Genomic DNA, 17,791 nt, shown 5'->3' with positions numbered 1-17,791 from the left:
TAATTTCCTTCAAATATTTCAATTAGGTAAACAATAAGACAAAGCAGATGGTAAGGATAACAACTATCACATTGATATAGCATACATATATCTGAGGTAAAAAAAAATTGAGATCATTGAAGAAATTGATATTTTTTAACTACTTTCAATTAAATTTTTCACCGATATGAACTTATTTATTTAAATATTTCAATGCTTCTGTACATGTACTTCTAGAACTTTTAAATTTTATTTTGTCTAAACTTATCAAAAATAATCCATATGTGACTTTAAAACAAGAAAGTCCATATGTAAAATGCACGTCTTCTTTTCATTGCTGTATACATTGGTGATTGAAATAAACTCTAGTTGATGTAAACTATTACATGTACGAACATTTATTCCTGAATATTCCACATAATCCCAGTAATGCTATCATTGCACTAGATATCATATTAATCAGCAACACCGTTCGATCTTATTAATCCGAAAGTAAATAGAGAAATGTTATGAATATGTATTTATTTACTAAGTTCGAGGACAACATGCGTTTTGTCGGACCCAAGAATCAAACTGCTTGCCTGAGATCGTCAGGCCAAAGGCAGATAAACAATTTAGTTTATGGGTCGAAAAAAAACCATTTTCCCCGAGAACACAGTCAATAAATGTTTTGTTTATACTTATTTTTTTCTACAAAAATTTGTCTTGTATATAAATTCCGTGATATGATCTGATTTTGAATTTGATCGAATACTAAGGAATGCGTATGGAATTTAGCTCCGCCAACTGTGTGGCATACATTGTAGCGGTCCAACATCTCATCGACAGGTCAATCAACGATTTTTTCCATACCCACTCAGTAAAACTAAAATGTTAGACATTTTTTCCATTAAGATTTGCATAGGGACAATTTTTTAAAGGTATAACAAACGTTATTAATGTTCAAAGAGAAACCTAAATGATTCTAACAGTGAACTTAATATCACCAGAGTTTCACATATTTATAATGGCAATGTGAATATATAAACAAGCTTGAGATCAACTGTTGCATCCAGTTTTGGAGGACGGGAGAGCCTTTGCTAAGCTGTACGTACCTTCTGACTTGTCAATCTCTATATGTCCTGCAAAGTCGTACAATTCGTTATTTGGCGTTAAATGGGTGTTGTCATTTATATGATTATATGTCTCTTCGATGCATGAATATGGATCATTATTGTATTAAATATTTTTCCGGATTTTTTGAATTTGAATCTGTGATTCACCGACGCAAACGGCTCTTTCGGAATGCTTGTACAATACATTTTGGAGTGCTAAATTGCTTCCATTCTGCAGGATAGGCGTATTGCGATATCTGCTAAATGATTAAAATTATTTATTACGTACATTTTTGTGAGAAAAAGACCTGTAAAATTTTAATGAAACTTACATAAAATACATTGTTTTAAAGGTGAAAAGAAATGCAGCATTCTTTTTTATTTTCCTTGTAAGATGTAAATTCTCAAATCTCTAACTACACTCAAAAACTTTTTATTCACTTACTTCGAACGCTTCCAAATTTTCTTGAAAACAACTGAAGCACAAATTGAAGAGGTTAAGCCAAGAAAATATCCAATAACTCCAGCGATGATAAAGATATCTTCCACTTTATTATAATTGATTATTGCTTAATTAGTAGTAGTTTTAGTATTATTATTATTATTACTAAAGGAGAAAATTCATAACTCAAAATTCCATAAAAATAATAAAATGTATATGAAAACAAATCTTTTATCTTTTTGTTTCTTTGTGTTTTCTTTATTTGTGTCTTCAAAAAATATTTATAAAGTAAAGTTTAATGAAATCCTATATCAAGTAGGTCCAAGAAAGAGTCTGTTGAATTTGTCACAATTTTTATTAAATTCTATTTTGTTAATTATTGTGTACCATAGTCTCATGTTCATTATATAGTCGTTAGAAATAGTTAGTCACGACTTGTACAATTTGTCGACATGTCAGTGTGTAAAAGGCTGTAAAAGTGAGATGTGTTCGCCATAAGTAAAATGTTATTTTACCTGTGTGTTAGAGAGATATTTCCATACATTAGGTCCGAATGTCTAGTGTGTTAGATGTTTTCTTTTGTCGATATAATCGAGAAATTTTTAGACCATTTACAGCGATGAGTTGGAACTGTTTATATTCTTTGCAAGTGTTTTTTTTTTAATTTGCTATAAATTCATTATTCGATAATTTGGTAAAGTATATTGTCTGTGCTTGATAATATACTAGATATATACATAATTTGAATTGTTTACATGACACATTTTTTTTCATGGAGATCATTTTTCTGAAACGTTTACTGTAGGTACTAAATTATCTTATTTTTCTCATAATCTCAGTCTGTAATTTTGACTTTTATACTTTGTTTATTGTATTTCAGTGCTTTTATTTCCTTAATAAATGATGCAAACTTTAACATTTGTCTTGCTGCTTGGTTATACATGTATTACATGTATATAAGACGTTGACAGTTACCTTGCGTCGCACCGGAAGTTACAGGAACTCTTGGCAACGACTGTTTGTATGGATAATTCGAACAGAGCAGTTAAATCTTCCGTCACACTTATACAGAGATCTTCGGATATTTGTACATGGCAAAGAAACATTGACGGGTTGGATTAGTAGATATTTTAGTCGGTGTATTGAAACTTTTCTTCTGTTCGTGATTACTTTGTTGCTTTTTATTTGTATGAGTGGTGTTGGTTTGAGTGGTGTGTATGTGCACGTGTGCAGATTTTTTTTTTCATTTTTTTTGTGCACTTGATATACAGTATTTGTTTACACGTACTATTTACGCTTTTTTCGCTTTTTTTCAAAGCTTGTTTACAGTTACGGAATATTTTCATGCCATTATCGCAAATTGTGACAAAATTAAATCAAAATTGTAATAGTATGCTATCAATACTTTACAATGAATTTTAAGGAAAAGGCTTTATAGTGTTAATTTAAATCAATCTAACAAAAACGCACATGCGTGCCAAAATTCCCATGAACGGTTTTTCGGACCATCGACACATTTCCGTCCCCTCATTTGATATCCATCCATACAGAGACAGTGACCATCAACACATCGTACAGCAGGATCTGCATTAGTGCACTGCGGAGAGCGAAAACATTCCTGACCAACAGATAAATTGCCTAAATAAAAAAAATGGGAGAACTACTTCTAACAAATGTAATTTGATTTATTGAAAAATTTGAAAAAAGGGATTTGTCAAATCGTGCATTCATACCTGGAAGACAGTCTCCACGAAAATTTGAATAACCCTCATCACAATTGCATTGTTTACTAACTGTAAAATTTACACTTCCTGCATATTTGCAGCTTCCAGCATTTTTTGTACCACTGCACTGTTCATTAAATTCACAGCTTTCTCCAAGAAGCAGTGTACCTGTGGTATATAATGAAACTAAACTTACAGATATGACAAAAAATTGAAACAATAGAATTTTGAAACTCGGGTGGTTTCACTATTTTTTAAAGAATTTTTCGTTTTCAGCCATGGTTGTGCAATGCGTCTTCAACCTACATGCACCTGATGCAGGGCCTCCGAAGGTCATCATCAGAACATTTTAACATAAGACTTTTTATTTTATGTAAAGTATTAACTAAATAAAATAAATTTTAACTTTTCTCTTACCAGGTAAGCACTTTTGTTCCTTTAGAAGAAATCCTTCTTGACAGTGACAATATCCATCAACACATCGATCTGCATGTCTTGTACTGGAACACTGTGATGAAAGGTAGCATTCATTTCCTACTGATAAATTACCTGGAATAAAACATGTAAATATAATTTTTTTTCTATCAGAGTGTAAATCTTTTGTATTTCAGTTTAAATACATTTAACTCAACTATTTTAAACCCTTTTTTATTTAATGTTACATATATTTTGAAAATCAGAATATTTCAAACGATTGTTGTATCTATGTATACATGTATATACCCGGAAGACAGAGTCCTAGCACCGGTAGGAAGTTATCGTCGCATTGGCATGATTTCTCTTGGTTAAAGTTTCCAGATAATTCTGAGTTTTACACTTTCCAGCATTTTCGCTTCCAGAACATTGTATACTTAAAGAGCAACTTTCGCCAAGTCGCCTTTTGCCTACAATGATCAAAATTAAAACGAAAGGATTTTCTCCTTCAAGTATTTTACTCGACTCATACAGCTAAATAAAAACATTACTTTTAAAGCAGAAATCATTCATTTGGATGGTATAAATAAAATGCAACATTTCGTTGAAAACAGAAATTTTAATAAACTGCATATTATTTCTAGAAATACCAAGTGTTCAATGTAATTCAAGTTTATACCTAATAATTTTAGAATATAATATAAAGCATAAAATTTGATGGGAAATAAAAAATAATCCTATTAACATTATTTGATTATAACATGGTGTAGGTGCCTCTGTGGTATTCAAAACTGCTGTGGAACTCACATTTTTAAGGATTATATACATTTTGTCAAAATGGATTAAATGTATCAGATCCATGTTAAAAACACGTATTAAAAGATTGAGGGGCAATATGAAAACAATCTATCCTTCAGTATTTAGTAATCCAGAACTAAAAAAAAGAATTAGATAGATTACGTGATCAGTTTTGTATATATATTGAATATCGTAAAGAACCAAAATGAATTTGAAATACCGTATGTACCCTGCATATTAAATTCCAAAACTTCATAAGAATTCTTACAAACAAAGATTCATGGCGGATTTCAGTAAATAATCAACCAAACCTCTTTCTTTACTCCTCACTTATAGTCCATGAGCCAGGCCATGAATATTTCGGTATTTGTACCATCTCGGGTGAATAAATTTCATAGTTAATTTTTGAAGGACATACATCTCTACCTTCAGAAAATGTATGATAGCATTCAATTGATTGTGGCTTTAATGGTGTGTCAGCCGTTTGTATACACCAACCCAACTTGTTCATTTTCTCAGCCGTGTCTTTGAAAGAAAAACGTTGGTTTTTCAATACGCAATTTATATCTTATTTCGAAAGATATTTTCTTGAAAATTCTTTTGAATGCAGACCATGATTTACCCTATTCAATTATCATTCAATATTGCCTCTGAAAAGAGCCGTCTAAATTATATAGGAATATAAATCTACCCTTGGTCATAAAAGTGGAATACATGTATGCAATGTTGAAATTTTGAACAAATTACTACTGTGACAATTTTCACACAAAAAACATATTGCATGGTCATTTTATTTAAAGAATTTCTATCACGTATTAGTATTTCAAAACATTTTGTCAGTAAAAAATAAATATAACTTGATTTTGTGGGCTGTGTCTCACGACCTGCAATGGCGTAACGACCCTTCCCTCCACTAGTCCGGGTAAAAAGAACCCTCTTAAGGGAGATCCCTCTAGGAGAGCACTCTCTACACAAAGCGCTGACGGGTCTCACACCCTGTTGATTGAGGGCTTGCCTACCCATAACGCATGTAAAGAATGTGCACCGGCGGACTCTGCGGAGGAAACCGTCATGGGTCAACGGAGAAGAAGGCAGACACAGCAAGCACCGTGGAATGCTTCGAGCAAGGCACGGCACATATAGCACGTCTTAGTCTTCTGTTGTATCTGTCTTCATCTCCAGACGTCCTAACATCTGTCTTGCCACTGGATCTAGATGGTTGCGGGCGATAGAGTGAGGTCGGCGACGTGCAACCCTTCTTCATTTTATTCAAACTCATAGCGCAAGACAATGAGCATCTTCCATCCCTTCTATCATCCAACCCAAAGCCCTGTGGCGACAGGCGAGCAACGAAGGTGACAGGTGCGGGTTCACTGGAAGTCGGTAGTCGTGGACCTGCACACAGGCGGCACAGACCATATGGTCGCTCTTCACGGACCAGAGCAGCGGTGGAGTTCGGCAGCCCCCTGTGTTACTGAGCAGTCCTCTTTAGGAACGCACTGCTCACCTCCATGACAAGAGGAGCAGATTATAAAAGGTATTCCAAACTTTCCCTAGCCAGTTTTCCGCGGCTGATGTGAACCAAACACATGCGAAATAAAGAGAACAAGAAAAAACAAGGATCAGGACAACGTCATTGTCAGGATGAGAAACAGACAGACAGTTCATCTGTTCACCAAGGCTATGTGCGGCGCGGAGTGCTGGAAAGATCACTGTCTCACAGTCTTTAAACTTCACCACTAAACTTCCGGATCAAACTCAGGATACGTCCTCAAGAGACTAAGGCTTCAAAACGTCTCAACGTTGGTAAGCTCAAGTTGCCTTTACCTCTCTCCGTACTTTGCTGACACCCTGGAAGAACGCCTGAACTCCACCGTGCTGCATGGGGCACAGTTCTTAATACTGTGTACAGTACAGTCTTTGAGTGTCTTGGGCCCTCCACCAAAAATAACACAAAGACTGGTTTGATGAGAACCAACCCGAGATCATGCAGCTTCTTGAGGACAATCATCGCGCTTCCAAGGCTCATAAAGATGATCCCACCTCTACAACCATGAAAGACGCTCTGAGGAACGCTGGCAGCATAGCACAGCAACAACTTCGGGATATGCAGGACTCCTGGACCAAAGCTGACGAGATCCAACTTACGCCGAATCTCATGACAGGCCTAGGAAAAACTTTTACTGTGTACTTGGAGAAGTCTACGGGCCAACTCCATCAGGCTCGTCCCTTCTCCTCAGTGATGACGAGTTAACACTCATCAGAGAGAAGGAAAAGATACTGGACAGGTGAGCGGAACATTTCATTGGTGTTCTGAACCGTCCTTCTACCATCAACGACGAAGCCATCAACCGTCTACCCAGAATCCCATCAAATAGTCACTGGATGCCGTTCCCACATTGGATGAGATCCAGAAAGCAATTAGTCTGTTTTCAACTGGCAATGCACCTGGCCGATATCCCGATACTCCATCCCAGCTGAGATTTAGAAGGAAGGGGGCATGGCTCTAATCGGAAAACTCCATCATCTGCTTGTGCGAGGATCTGCCTGACCAGTCACCTCAACACCCACCGTCCAGGTCATCCCCCTTCCACAACAAAAATGAGACAGGGGTCATCGTCGTCACCGACGGACGAATAACTAAACTAATATATGTGCGTTGGTACTTATCTTTTCATTATACAAATTTTTGAGATACATATAATTGTTGAATAAAAGGGGTAAAAATATGCATTTTTTGTTAGAATCACGGCTAGTAACTCAGTTAATGCTCTTTTAATATGTTCATCATATCTCGGAGTATTCTGGTAAAACTTTCTATCACGGTTGGCAACTGTGTGAAAAACACTTTGCAGGTTGCAAATATAATTAGTTCAAACTACCTAATTTGAGCAAATAAAGGGCAATAACTGTGTCTCCAGCATTAAAGCCACAACTGATTTGATGCTATCATACATTTTCACACTCGTTAGGGGTATACCTTACCAATTATCACTATCAAGTTTATTCACCCAAAATGGTACCGACCACCCCCAGTGGCTCATGGACTATTAGATATCAACAGTTGTGAAGGAGAAACTTCAGGAGTACTGTGCAACAATATATTCAAGAAGTGATTTAAATAAGATATGGATACTTAAAAACTGCAAGGAACTTTTGGACAATTTGAAATCAAAATTTTACAAAAATCAGCAGGTTAATCATGTTAATATTCCCCACGATAAATTAAACTTCAGACTTTTAGATATTATTGACAGCTGCTTTTTCAATAAAAATGGAACTCGTAAATTTACCATGCCATTGCTCATTTACTTAATTATTTTGTAAAAACATTTCGATCATACAGACAAGCACTCTGAAGTTGACTTCAAAAAGATGTTTGAGTTTCTGATTGACAATATCTATGTTGTTTTTGGTGATCAGATCTTCAAACAATTGGTATTCCCATGGTTCCAATTCCGCCCTTTATTAGCACATTTATTCTTGCATTCATATTAAGCAGAAATCGTGCAAAATCTTATGCGTGAAAAGATGAAAACACTTGTTGTGGCCTTCAACTCGACATTTAGATATACCGACTATGTATTGTCAATAAACAATGGTAATTTCCATTCTTATGTCGATACGATATAGTCTGGTGAGCTTGAGATAAAAGATACCATAGAGTCTGACACATCTGTTTCATTTTTGTTGGGGATAATTTACTTGAAAGACGTTAATGGTAATCTAACAACCAAGTTCTATGAAAAACGTGAAAACTTTAACTTTTCTATCGTCAACTTCCCTTACTTGTGCAGCAATATTCCTTCATCACATGCATAGGGAGTTTATATATCTCAGTTGATTCGATACGCAAATGCATGCTCTATGTATGAACAAATTTTAAGATGATGTAAATTATTGACAAACAAGTCGATGAAACAAATTGTTCTCGTTTGAGGTAATGATTTCAAAATTTCTATGGTCGATATAATAACCTTGTCATTTGACCTGTCAAATACAATTTATCCTTGCGTCAAGTGTTGACTGATGTTTTTCATACTAATTGTTAGTCTGTTATTTATACACTGAATTGACGATGGGTTTTCCGTCATTTCCTGATCATGACATGAAGAACACAGAAGGTGTGGCCGGTCGTCAGGGAATGCTCACTCCTCCATGGCATGATCCCACCTCTAATGTTTTGGAGGTCCGTGTTTGCCCTGCTACTATTTTGTATCGTTTTATGGACTTTTGATCTTGCCTACTGTTCGCTATCATCTCCATATGTTTCATAAGTCATAAACTTTTTTTAATGAACATGCTCTCATATATCTGAACAATAATTTCACTAGAACATATATTACGCATTCTTTTTTTCTGACTTTGATGTATGTTTTAAAACAGAAATCATATTATGGTCAAGAACATTTGATTACAAGTTAAATGAAATGCTAATTATATCGGTGCTCAGAATGAAACATAAAGTGGGATATATTTGTAGAGAATAAAAGGATCATTGTCTTTAGTCTACGAACCCTTTAAGCATGTTCCATTCACAAGTTCATAGTTTTGAGAACAGTGGCATACTTTATTCTTTCCATTCATTGAACAATTTCCTGCTCCTCTGGTGGCAGTACATTGCTCACTTACGGTGCACGTCATATTCAAGCTTTTATTTGCTAAAAATATATATATATATAAATATGTTGATAAATAATTTTAAAAAATTAAGAAGCTCTTAAAGTCAGTATTATTCTTTCCATTCATTGAACAATTTCCTGCTCCTCTGGTGGCAGTACATTGCTCACTTACGGTGCACGTCATATTCAAGCTTTTATTTGCTAAAAATATATATATGTATATATAAATATGTTGATAAATAATTTTAAAAAATTAAGAAGCTCTTAAAGTCAGTATTTGGAATGTATTTGTTAAAAAACATAAAAGACGGCTGTGGATGTTGGGTGTCAAGAAAGCGGTCGAAATTGAATCCATTTCCATTTTTATTGCTTTGCAAGAAATACATGTATTATATTGTGCACCTAATTTTTCCCATTTAAATTGTTGCTTAGACATAGAATTTAGAAGGTATGCGTCTATGCTTTAGTGGTACTGAAATTCAATTTACCTTATATGAATGTAGAATGTATATTGCTCTATAGAGCACATGTAATAAGCAACTGAAATTATTAACAATTTTTTTAAGGGTGGTGGGGGTAACTTTGTTTTGTTTTTGAGATTTGACGATAAAGTTTTCACAACCAATTAAGCATTTGAAATAATCAACAGATTAATTGGTGGAAAGGGGGGGGGGTCAGAAATTTAATGATTGGAAAGTGGAAATAAACCCTATAGATAAGTCATAACTTGAATTATCAATTCAACCCTTTGTCAAGAATACAGATAAGAAAATTCATAAAATTCAATAATTTGAAATAATATAATCATTTTTCCCCGAAGATACTTTTATTTTTGTATGATATCTATGTGCGATATTTACGTGATATTTAACAAACACAACAAAACCAGGTAATGGCGAAATATCTTACCTTCTTATATTTAAAATAAGGTGCGTATCTCTGAACAGATTAATAAAGAATCAAATAATGAAGCAATTTAAAGAAGATTGTCATTATTTAGCTTATCGTCAGATTTGATAAAACCTCTTTAAGATAAAAAGAAAATAATTTCGTTTAAATGAAAATTATGCCTGTTTTGTTTTTACTAATAATTGAATCAAAGATTCCACACCATTTTAAAAATGTGCTTAAACGGTTTCATAAATGTATATAGTTAACAAAATTTGATGTGTATTATCTTAATTTTGTATTTGAAAAAAAATTCTTTCGTTTCCAAATATGGCTTTTCAACATCACCTAAATATCTTGGTGTAAAACAAGTGTTAAGAGTTATCTCTCTTTACGTATTGATTTTTCATGTTGGAACTCTTTTGTGTTTTTTGGTAAAATTGTTGCATATAAGCCCGCCATTTGTTAACGTGCTTTTACTTCGACAATTTCTCCATAATTTTGGCCTATCACAGAGTATGTATTTATTTGTAAACACTTAATTATTCTGTCAAATGATTATCTCTATATGTTTATACCTTTTTTAGAGGCCTAAAGCAGTTTTATGTATTTAATTGAAGCTTTCATACTTGAAACTTGTCGTCTGTTGATAATGTAAACATAGCCTTGTTTTAATTTGTACATCTGCCTATGAATTATTTGCTAAGCGATAGATTGATAATGTTACAAGTTATCTGGAATATATTTTAATAGTTTTGATCTAATATTTGTGGTTTAATACTTCTAAATGTCATGCTGCAAAATTTTATTTCTATGGAAGCCATTTAGTGTCATAAATCCTATTTACATTGTTGCTATTATTCATAGTAATTTCTTTCAACTATAGGAAATACCAGTTTAATATGAATGTAAGTTTATTTTGTATGAAATTCAAGTGTTTCATTGTGTCTTTGTTTATATTTCAGTCTTTTACCACAATCACATAATACATTGATGCAACTTAGCCAGAATTGTTGTTGTCAATCTGTGGGTAAACTATCTGTCAGAAGACCAGGGGTCATAGCGACAGAACAGTAAAAGATCTCGTAATCATACAGGCATTCAGCTATGGATCAGCCAGTCAACGAAAACGACATCGTCTCAGTGTCCTCGCAGAGTCGGACTTCCAGACGTTCCTCTTCAAAAAGTGACATGGGGTCGCTTATTGCGCAGGCCAAAGCCAAGTTAGAAGCTGCTAAGGCAAGACTGAGATTCGCAGAAATGGAGTCAGAATTAAAAAGGAAACAGGCGTTACTGGAGCAACAAATGGCCCTCGACGAGGCCAAGGTGAAAAGAGAAAGAGCTGAACTTTCTGTAGATTTAGAACTACTCACTCAACAAAGAGAGACAGCCGCGCTTGAAGCTGAGGCAAATGCTTTCGACCAAGAATCGCAACTTTCAAGGATTTCGCTTCCAAATACAGGAACTCTAGATCCCATCACAAGAACAAAAGCCTATGTGGATGAAGACAATCGTGTGAGAGTACCATATATTCAGGATACACATGAATCAAAGGCAAAGAATGAAAATGACACCTACAGTGCACAACCGTTAGTTGAACCTAACAGGAAGTTGAATCCAGAAGCTTCTTCCTTCATACCAAACCACTCCGTCGCTGGTAATTTCACACGATACCTCCTCAAGAAGGATTTAATGCTCACTCGACTCTCAGCCTTTGATGATCGACCGGAGAGCTACATGACATGGAAAGCTTCATTCAAGACTGTGATGAGTGAACTGGATGTTTCACCTACTGAAGAGCTTGATTTCCTGTTGAAGTGGAGTGGACCAGAGTCTAAGAGGCATGTTTTGAGCATAAAGTCCGCAAACATAAGCAATCCACCACGGGGTCTACAGAGAGCTTGGGAGAGACTAGAAGAACAATACGGATGTGCTGAAATGATTGAGTCATCATAAAAAAGAAGAGTCGAGACATTTCCAAAGTTAACACCTACAGATTCAAAGAAACTGTATGAACTGTCAGACTTAGCATCAGAAATTGAGTCCATTAAGTGTGATGAACGAATGAAAGCTGTGCTCGGATATTATGACTCCTCAACTGGTGTGACACCCATTGTAAACAAATTACCGCACAATCTCCAAGAAAAATGGACATCATCAGCTATCAGATATATGCAGGAGCATCACACTGTGTATCCACCGTTCTCCCATTTTGCGGAATTCCTACGACAACAAAGCAGGATCAGAAATAATCCAAGTTTTCTGTATGAAACATCATTTGTCAGGAAGGACACAAACATGTCAAACTATTATCATAAAAACTCTGTTGTTGTGAAGAAAACTAACACACATCATGAAGCTCAAAACACAGCACCTAGTACCGAGGACATTTCCATGTTTCAAAAGTGCCCGATTCACAATACGGACCATCTTTTGAATAAATGCAGAGCCTTCAGGTTGAAGAGTATTCAGGAAAGGATGAAATTCTTAAAGGAAAAGAAAATATGTTTTCGATGTTGCGCCTCGACTACTCACATTAAGAAAGACTGTAAGGAGATAGTGTCATGCAAAGAATGTAACAGCGGCAGTTATCCTACAGCTTTACATGTTGACACACCATCAGGGACTCTACGTACAGCCGCATCATCTCACAGCGGGGAGGTAATTGACATTACTTCAAAGTGCACGCAGATATGTGGTAGATTTCCTGGAAAATCTTGTGCTAAAATACTGTTAGCTAATGTTCATCTACAAGAGAGTCCTGAAAAACGAATACACGCATACGTCATGTTAGATGACCAGAGTAACCGTACTCTGGCCAGCACGCAACTCTTTGATTCGCTTGGAATTGAGGGACAGGATGTGGAATACATACTTACCTCAGGTGCAGGAAAGGAACGAGCTGCTGGGAGAAGAGCCCATTGTGTAGTGGTGGAATCTTTGGACCACAGCGTCCGTCTCCAACTTCCTGCTGTTACGGAATGTAGTCATCTTCCTAACAATCGCGAGGAAATTCCCACACCGGAGGTAGCTCAGAACTACGCTCATCTACTTGACATCGCTCAGTACATTCCACCCCTGGATGATGGCGCCCAAATTATGCTGTTAATCGGAAGAGATGTCATTCAAGCTCACCATGTTCTGGACCAGCGTATTGGACCAGCTAATGCCCCTTACGCACAGAAACTTCCATTAGGATGGGCCATCATAGGTGAAACCTGTTTAGGTAGCTCTCACTTACCAGAAGAGTTCAATGTCACAAAAACGAACATTCTTGAAAGTGGACGGGGTACCATACTTGAACCTTGTCAGAGTAAATTGTCAGTGTGTGAAAAGCTAGATGTGTGTGACTCCAGTTATGAACCGGACATGGACAAGTTATTCGAGAGATCAGACGATGACGAAAAACCTGGCTTATATGTGAATGACAAAAAATTCTTAGAGATTGTGAGTTCCCAATTCCAAAGGGACAAAGAGGGATTTTGGACCTCACCACTGCCGTTTAAGCCCAATCGTCAAAAGCTACAAAACAACTACGATACAGCGATGAAGAGAGCTAAGAGTTTGGACAGAAGCTTAGAGAAGAATCCCTTGAAAAAGGAGCAATTCTTAGCATTCATGGAGAAGATGTTTCAGAGAGGCCATGCTGAAAGAGCGCCGCCCCGGGCAGAAGGAGATGAGTGCTGGTTTTTGCCTATCTTTGGTGTCTACCACCCTAGGAAGAAAGATCAAGTACGCGTGGTATTTGATTCAGCTGTGAAGCATAATGGTGTTTCACTGAATGACGTTCTGTGTTCCGGTCCAGACTTAACAAATAGTCTATTAGGAGTTTTACTTCGCTTCAGACAGGAACCAGTAGCGATTGTTGCGGACATAGAGCAAATGTTTTACTGCTTTAAGGTCAACGAGGAACACCGCAATTACCTTAGATTTTTATGGCATGAAGGAAACGAATTCCACGAACCGCTTGTTGAATTTCGCATGTGTGTTCATGTTTTTGGTAACACCGCCTCTCCAGCCATAGCGACATATGGCCTCAGATTTGCAGTGAATCAGAGTCAACTTGGTGCAGATGTTAGTAACTTTGTGTGCAAAGACTTTTATGTCGACGATGGACTTAAATCATTACCTACCATTGAACAAGCCATAGACCTACTTCAGAGAACACAGAAAGCACTGAAAAATGAGGGAAACTTGAGACTTCACAAGATAGCCTCAAACCGAGAAGAAGTCATGCAAGCTTTTCCACCTGAGGACCTGTCGAAGGATTTAAAGGACCTGGAGTTTGGTAACGAAATACTGCCAGTCCAGCGTACTCTTGGTGTCTCTTGGAATCTGGAATCAGATGCCTTCTTGTTCCACATTGCAACAGAAGAGCAACAATTCACAAGAAGAGGGGTGCTTTCCACGATCAACTCCATTTTTGATCCTTTAGGTTTCTTGGCCCCCGTCATCATTGATGGTAAATTACTTATGCGCCAATTAGTGGGATGTACAAGTGACTGGGACGAGCCCTTACCTTTGAAGTACTCAGCAACATGGGAATATTGGGTCAACTCTTTGAAAGACTTGCATGGTTTGAGTATTCCTCGCACCTACCTTTCAATGTCATGGACGAGTGCATGCAACAAATCAGTACACATCTTTTCAGATGCCTCGGAACAAGCAGTTGCTGCTGTGGGATACCTTGTAAATCTGAACCAAGAAGGAAGATCAGAAATCGGCTTCATCCTTGGCAAGTCAAAGGTCGCACCGAAGCACGGTCATACCATACCCAGATTAGAGCTTTGTGGCGCAGTAATTGCAGTGGAGATAGCAGAATCAATTGCTACTCATCTAGAACTTCACATCAAAGACTTTACCTTTTACACCGACAGCAAGGTGGTGCTGGGATACATTCAAAATGATACAAGAAGATTTTACACATACGTAGCCAATCGAGTTGCCAGGATTAGAGCTTCCACCCTACTTCAACAGTGGCGCTATGTGTGTACAAGTCAGAACCCAGCAGATCGGCAACCCGGTCCGTAGCAGCTTGTAAGATGCTCAACAATCCTTGGCTAGTAGGACCAGCATTTCTTCTAAACGACCATGTTTCTACAGAGGAAACGCATGAATTACAGAACCCAGATGAGGACAAGGAAGTGAGAAGGGAGATCAAGGCCTTAAAAACCAGTGTGGAGGATGAACCTCATCACCAGCTTGGAACTCATCGTTTCAGTAGATTCTCAAGTTGGAGAAGACTAGTAGAGACTATTGCTCACTTACAACACATAGCCCAGTCAGTTAAAGGATCAGACTGTTCAGGGTGGCACATATGTACCAAGTGGAAAACAGTGGATGCCTTTGAAGCAGCGCAGAAGCATCTACTTGTTGAAGTTCAACAGGAAGCATACGAGAATGAAATTCAGTGTCTCCAAGCAGGGAATTGTCTCCCGAAATCCAGTTCATTAACAAAATTGGCGCCCTTTATTGGTACCGATGGCCTCATGCATGTTGGCGGCAGACTGAAACACTCCAGTTTGACAGAAGCAGAAAAAACATCCTATTCTTGTTCCTGGACGTCACCACATTGCCATACTTATCATCCGTTACTATCATGAGCAGACAAAACACCAAGGTCGACACATCACAGAAGGTTCCGTTCGTTCAGCGGGGTTCTGGATTACAGGAGCTAAGTCATTAGTGTCCTCTATACTGTACAAATGCGTCAAGTGTCGGAAACTTCGAGGAAGTCTTGGTGTTCAAAAGATGGCTGACCTTCCTTCAGACAGACTGGAACCTGGACCGCCATTTACCAATGTTGGAGTGGATTGTTTTGGCCCATGGCAAGTTGTGACTAGAAAGACACGAGGAGGGCAAGCATGCAGCAAAAGATGGTAAGAGATGTTCACGTGTCTGACTATTCGTGCAGTCCACATAGAGATAGTGGAGGAGCTGAGTTCTTCAGCTTTTATTAACGCCTTGAGAAGATTTATGGCAATCAGGGGACCAGTCAAACTTTTCCGATCTGACCGAGGAACGAACTTTGTGGGGTCAACTGACAACCTTGGCATCAACGCTATCAACGTAGAGGACAGCAGTGTGAAGCAATTTTTGTACTCCCAAGGATGTACCTGGCTATTCAACCCGCCCCATGCATCTCACATGGGTGGAGTCTGGGAGAGGGTCATTGGGGTTTCAAGAAGGATTCTAGATTCTCTTCTAACAGATGTTCCAGGGACAGGCCTCACGCATGAACTTCTCTCAACCTTTATGGCCGAAGTGTCCGCCATAATGAACGCAAGACCACTGGTACCTCTCACCACAGACGCAGAAAACCCTGTACCGTTGTCCCCATCACTGCTACTTACGCAGAAACCACAACAAATTACCTCTGTCACAGAAACATTTGATGGTAAAGACCTTTTCCGAAAGGAGTGGAAACGAGTTCAAGCCCTGGCTGACATGTTTTGGCACCGCTGGAAAGCTGAGTATTTACAGACTCTTCAACAGAGGAAGAAATGGCTGGAACCTAAGAGAAACCTGTGTGAAGGTGATGTTGTTTTAGTTAGAAACAAGCAGACAGCAAGGAATGACTGGCCGTTAGGGATCATTCACAAGACCTTCCCATCCTCCGACGGTTTAGTTCGCAAGTGTGAGGTACGCGTAGTACTTGAAGAACAAGCAACCTTGTACACTCGACCTACAGCTGAACTTATATTGCTTCTACCATGTTAGAATGTATCATGTCTTATTAGTGTAAATATGTTAATGTAGTGATGACGTTGTCATCAAGCGGGGAGTGTTCTGTCAAGTGTTAAGAGTTATCTCTCTTTACGTATTGATTTTTCATGTTGGAACTCTTTTGTGTTTTTTGGTAAAATTGTTGCATATAAGCCCGCCATTTGTTAACGTGGTTGGACGCCGCTCAGTTTACTTCGACAATTTCTCCATAATTTTGGCCTATCACAGAGTATGTATTTATTTGTAAACACTTAATTATTCTGTCAAATGATTATCTCTATATGTTTATACCTTTTTTAGAGGCCTAAAGCAGTTTTATGTATAATAATTGAAGCTTTCATACTTGAAACTTGTCGTCTGTTGATAATGTAAACATAGCCTTGTTTTAATTTGTACATCTGCCTATGAATTATTTGCTAAGCGATAGATTGATAATGTTACAAGTTATCTGGAATATATTTTTATAGTTTTGATCTAATATTTGTGGTTTAATACTTCTAAATGTCATGCTGCAAAATTTTATTTCTATGGAAGCCATTTAGTGTCATAAGTCCTTTTTACATTGTTGCTATTATTCATAGTAATTTCTTTCAACTATATGAAATACCAGTTTAATATGAATGTAAGTTTATTTTGTATGAAATTCAAGTGTTTCATTGTATCTTTGTTTATATTTCAGTCTTTTACCACAATCACATAATACATTGATGCAACTTAGCCAGAATTGTTGTTGTCAATCTGTGGGTAAACTATCTGTCAGAAGACCACGGGTCATAGCGACAGAACATTAAGGAAAAGACGGATTGTTTTAGCTGCATTTTCTTCCGTGAAACGTGCGGGTTTAAAAAGCCTATGATATCCAATATCCATAATCACAGATCCGAGCCCATATTCAGGTGACGAAGAGTCTAAAATTGGATGTTCCTTGGCCTTTTCAAAAAGACTATTTAAAAGTTTCAACGGGACAGAGTAAAGTTTTGTTCGAATATGATGTAGACCTAACTGTTGATTTACGTAAGGTTGTAATGATTTAAAAGAGACGTCATGTATTGCAGGTTTATGGTACGAACAATGTCCATGACTACGCTTACGTCTCTGAGTATT

The 17,791-nt window shown here is 37.2% G+C and overlaps 3 protein-coding genes across 3 annotated transcripts; 2 read left to right on the top strand and 1 right to left on the bottom strand.

Annotated features, from left to right (window-relative positions):
• Positions 1–210: 210 nt before the first annotated feature.
• LOC134244933 (tenascin-like) lies at positions 211–5,474 on the bottom strand. Its single transcript, XM_062727193.1, has 7 exons — positions 5,309–5,474; positions 3,963–4,019; positions 3,657–3,788; positions 3,249–3,407; positions 3,022–3,153; positions 1,519–1,783; positions 211–1,333 (listed from the first exon to the last, which is right to left on the bottom strand). The coding sequence occupies exons 1-6, from the start codon at positions 5,472–5,474 to the stop codon at positions 1,695–1,697; spliced, it is 735 nt and encodes a 244-aa protein (XP_062583177.1). The 3' UTR covers positions 211–1,333; positions 1,519–1,694.
• Positions 5,475–12,025: 6,551 nt separating this feature from the next.
• LOC134244932 (uncharacterized) lies at positions 12,026–14,992 on the top strand. The gene has a single exon (XM_062727192.1). The coding sequence runs from the start codon at positions 12,026–12,028 to the stop codon at positions 14,990–14,992; it is 2,967 nt and encodes a 988-aa protein (XP_062583176.1).
• A 16-nt stretch (positions 14,993–15,008) lies between these two features.
• Positions 15,009–17,469, top strand: LOC134244935 (uncharacterized). The gene is made up of 2 exons (XM_062727195.1): positions 15,009–16,916; positions 17,367–17,469. The coding sequence occupies exon 1, from the start codon at positions 15,848–15,850 to the stop codon at positions 16,679–16,681; it is 834 nt and encodes a 277-aa protein (XP_062583179.1). The 5' UTR covers positions 15,009–15,847; the 3' UTR covers positions 16,682–16,916; positions 17,367–17,469.
• The last annotated feature ends 322 nt before the right edge of the window (positions 17,470–17,791 follow it).

The sequence above is a fragment of the Saccostrea cucullata genome, unplaced genomic scaffold, assembly GCF_032062105.1.
Source record: "Saccostrea cucullata isolate Sc308-1 unplaced genomic scaffold, CSIRO_AGI_Scuc_v1 ctg6543, whole genome shotgun sequence".
Lineage (NCBI taxonomy): Eukaryota > Metazoa > Mollusca > Bivalvia > Ostreida > Ostreidae > Saccostrea > Saccostrea cuccullata.
The sequence above is the reverse complement of the archived record's forward strand: the minus strand, read 5'-3'. Positions and strand labels throughout refer to the sequence as shown.

Excerpts from the sequence above, each read along its gene's own strand:
- LOC134244932 (XM_062727192.1), top strand. The coding sequence starts at position 12,026 with ATGAAAGCTGTGCTCGGATATTATGACTCCTCAACTGGTGTGACACCC.
- LOC134244933 (XM_062727193.1), bottom strand. The coding sequence starts at position 5,474 with ATGGGTAGGCAAGCCCTCAATCAACAGGGTGTGAGACCCGTCAGCGCT. Across the intron at positions 3,408-3,656 it reads GGAACAAAAGTGCTTACCTG|GTACACTGCTTCTTGGAGAA; the intron begins GTAAGAGAAAAG and ends TATATACCACAG. Across the intron at positions 3,154-3,248 it reads TCGTGGAGACTGTCTTCCAG|GCAATTTATCTGTTGGTCAG; the intron begins GTATGAATGCAC and ends TTTTTTATTTAG.
- LOC134244935 (XM_062727195.1), top strand. The coding sequence starts at position 15,848 with ATGTTCACGTGTCTGACTATTCGTGCAGTCCACATAGAGATAGTGGAG.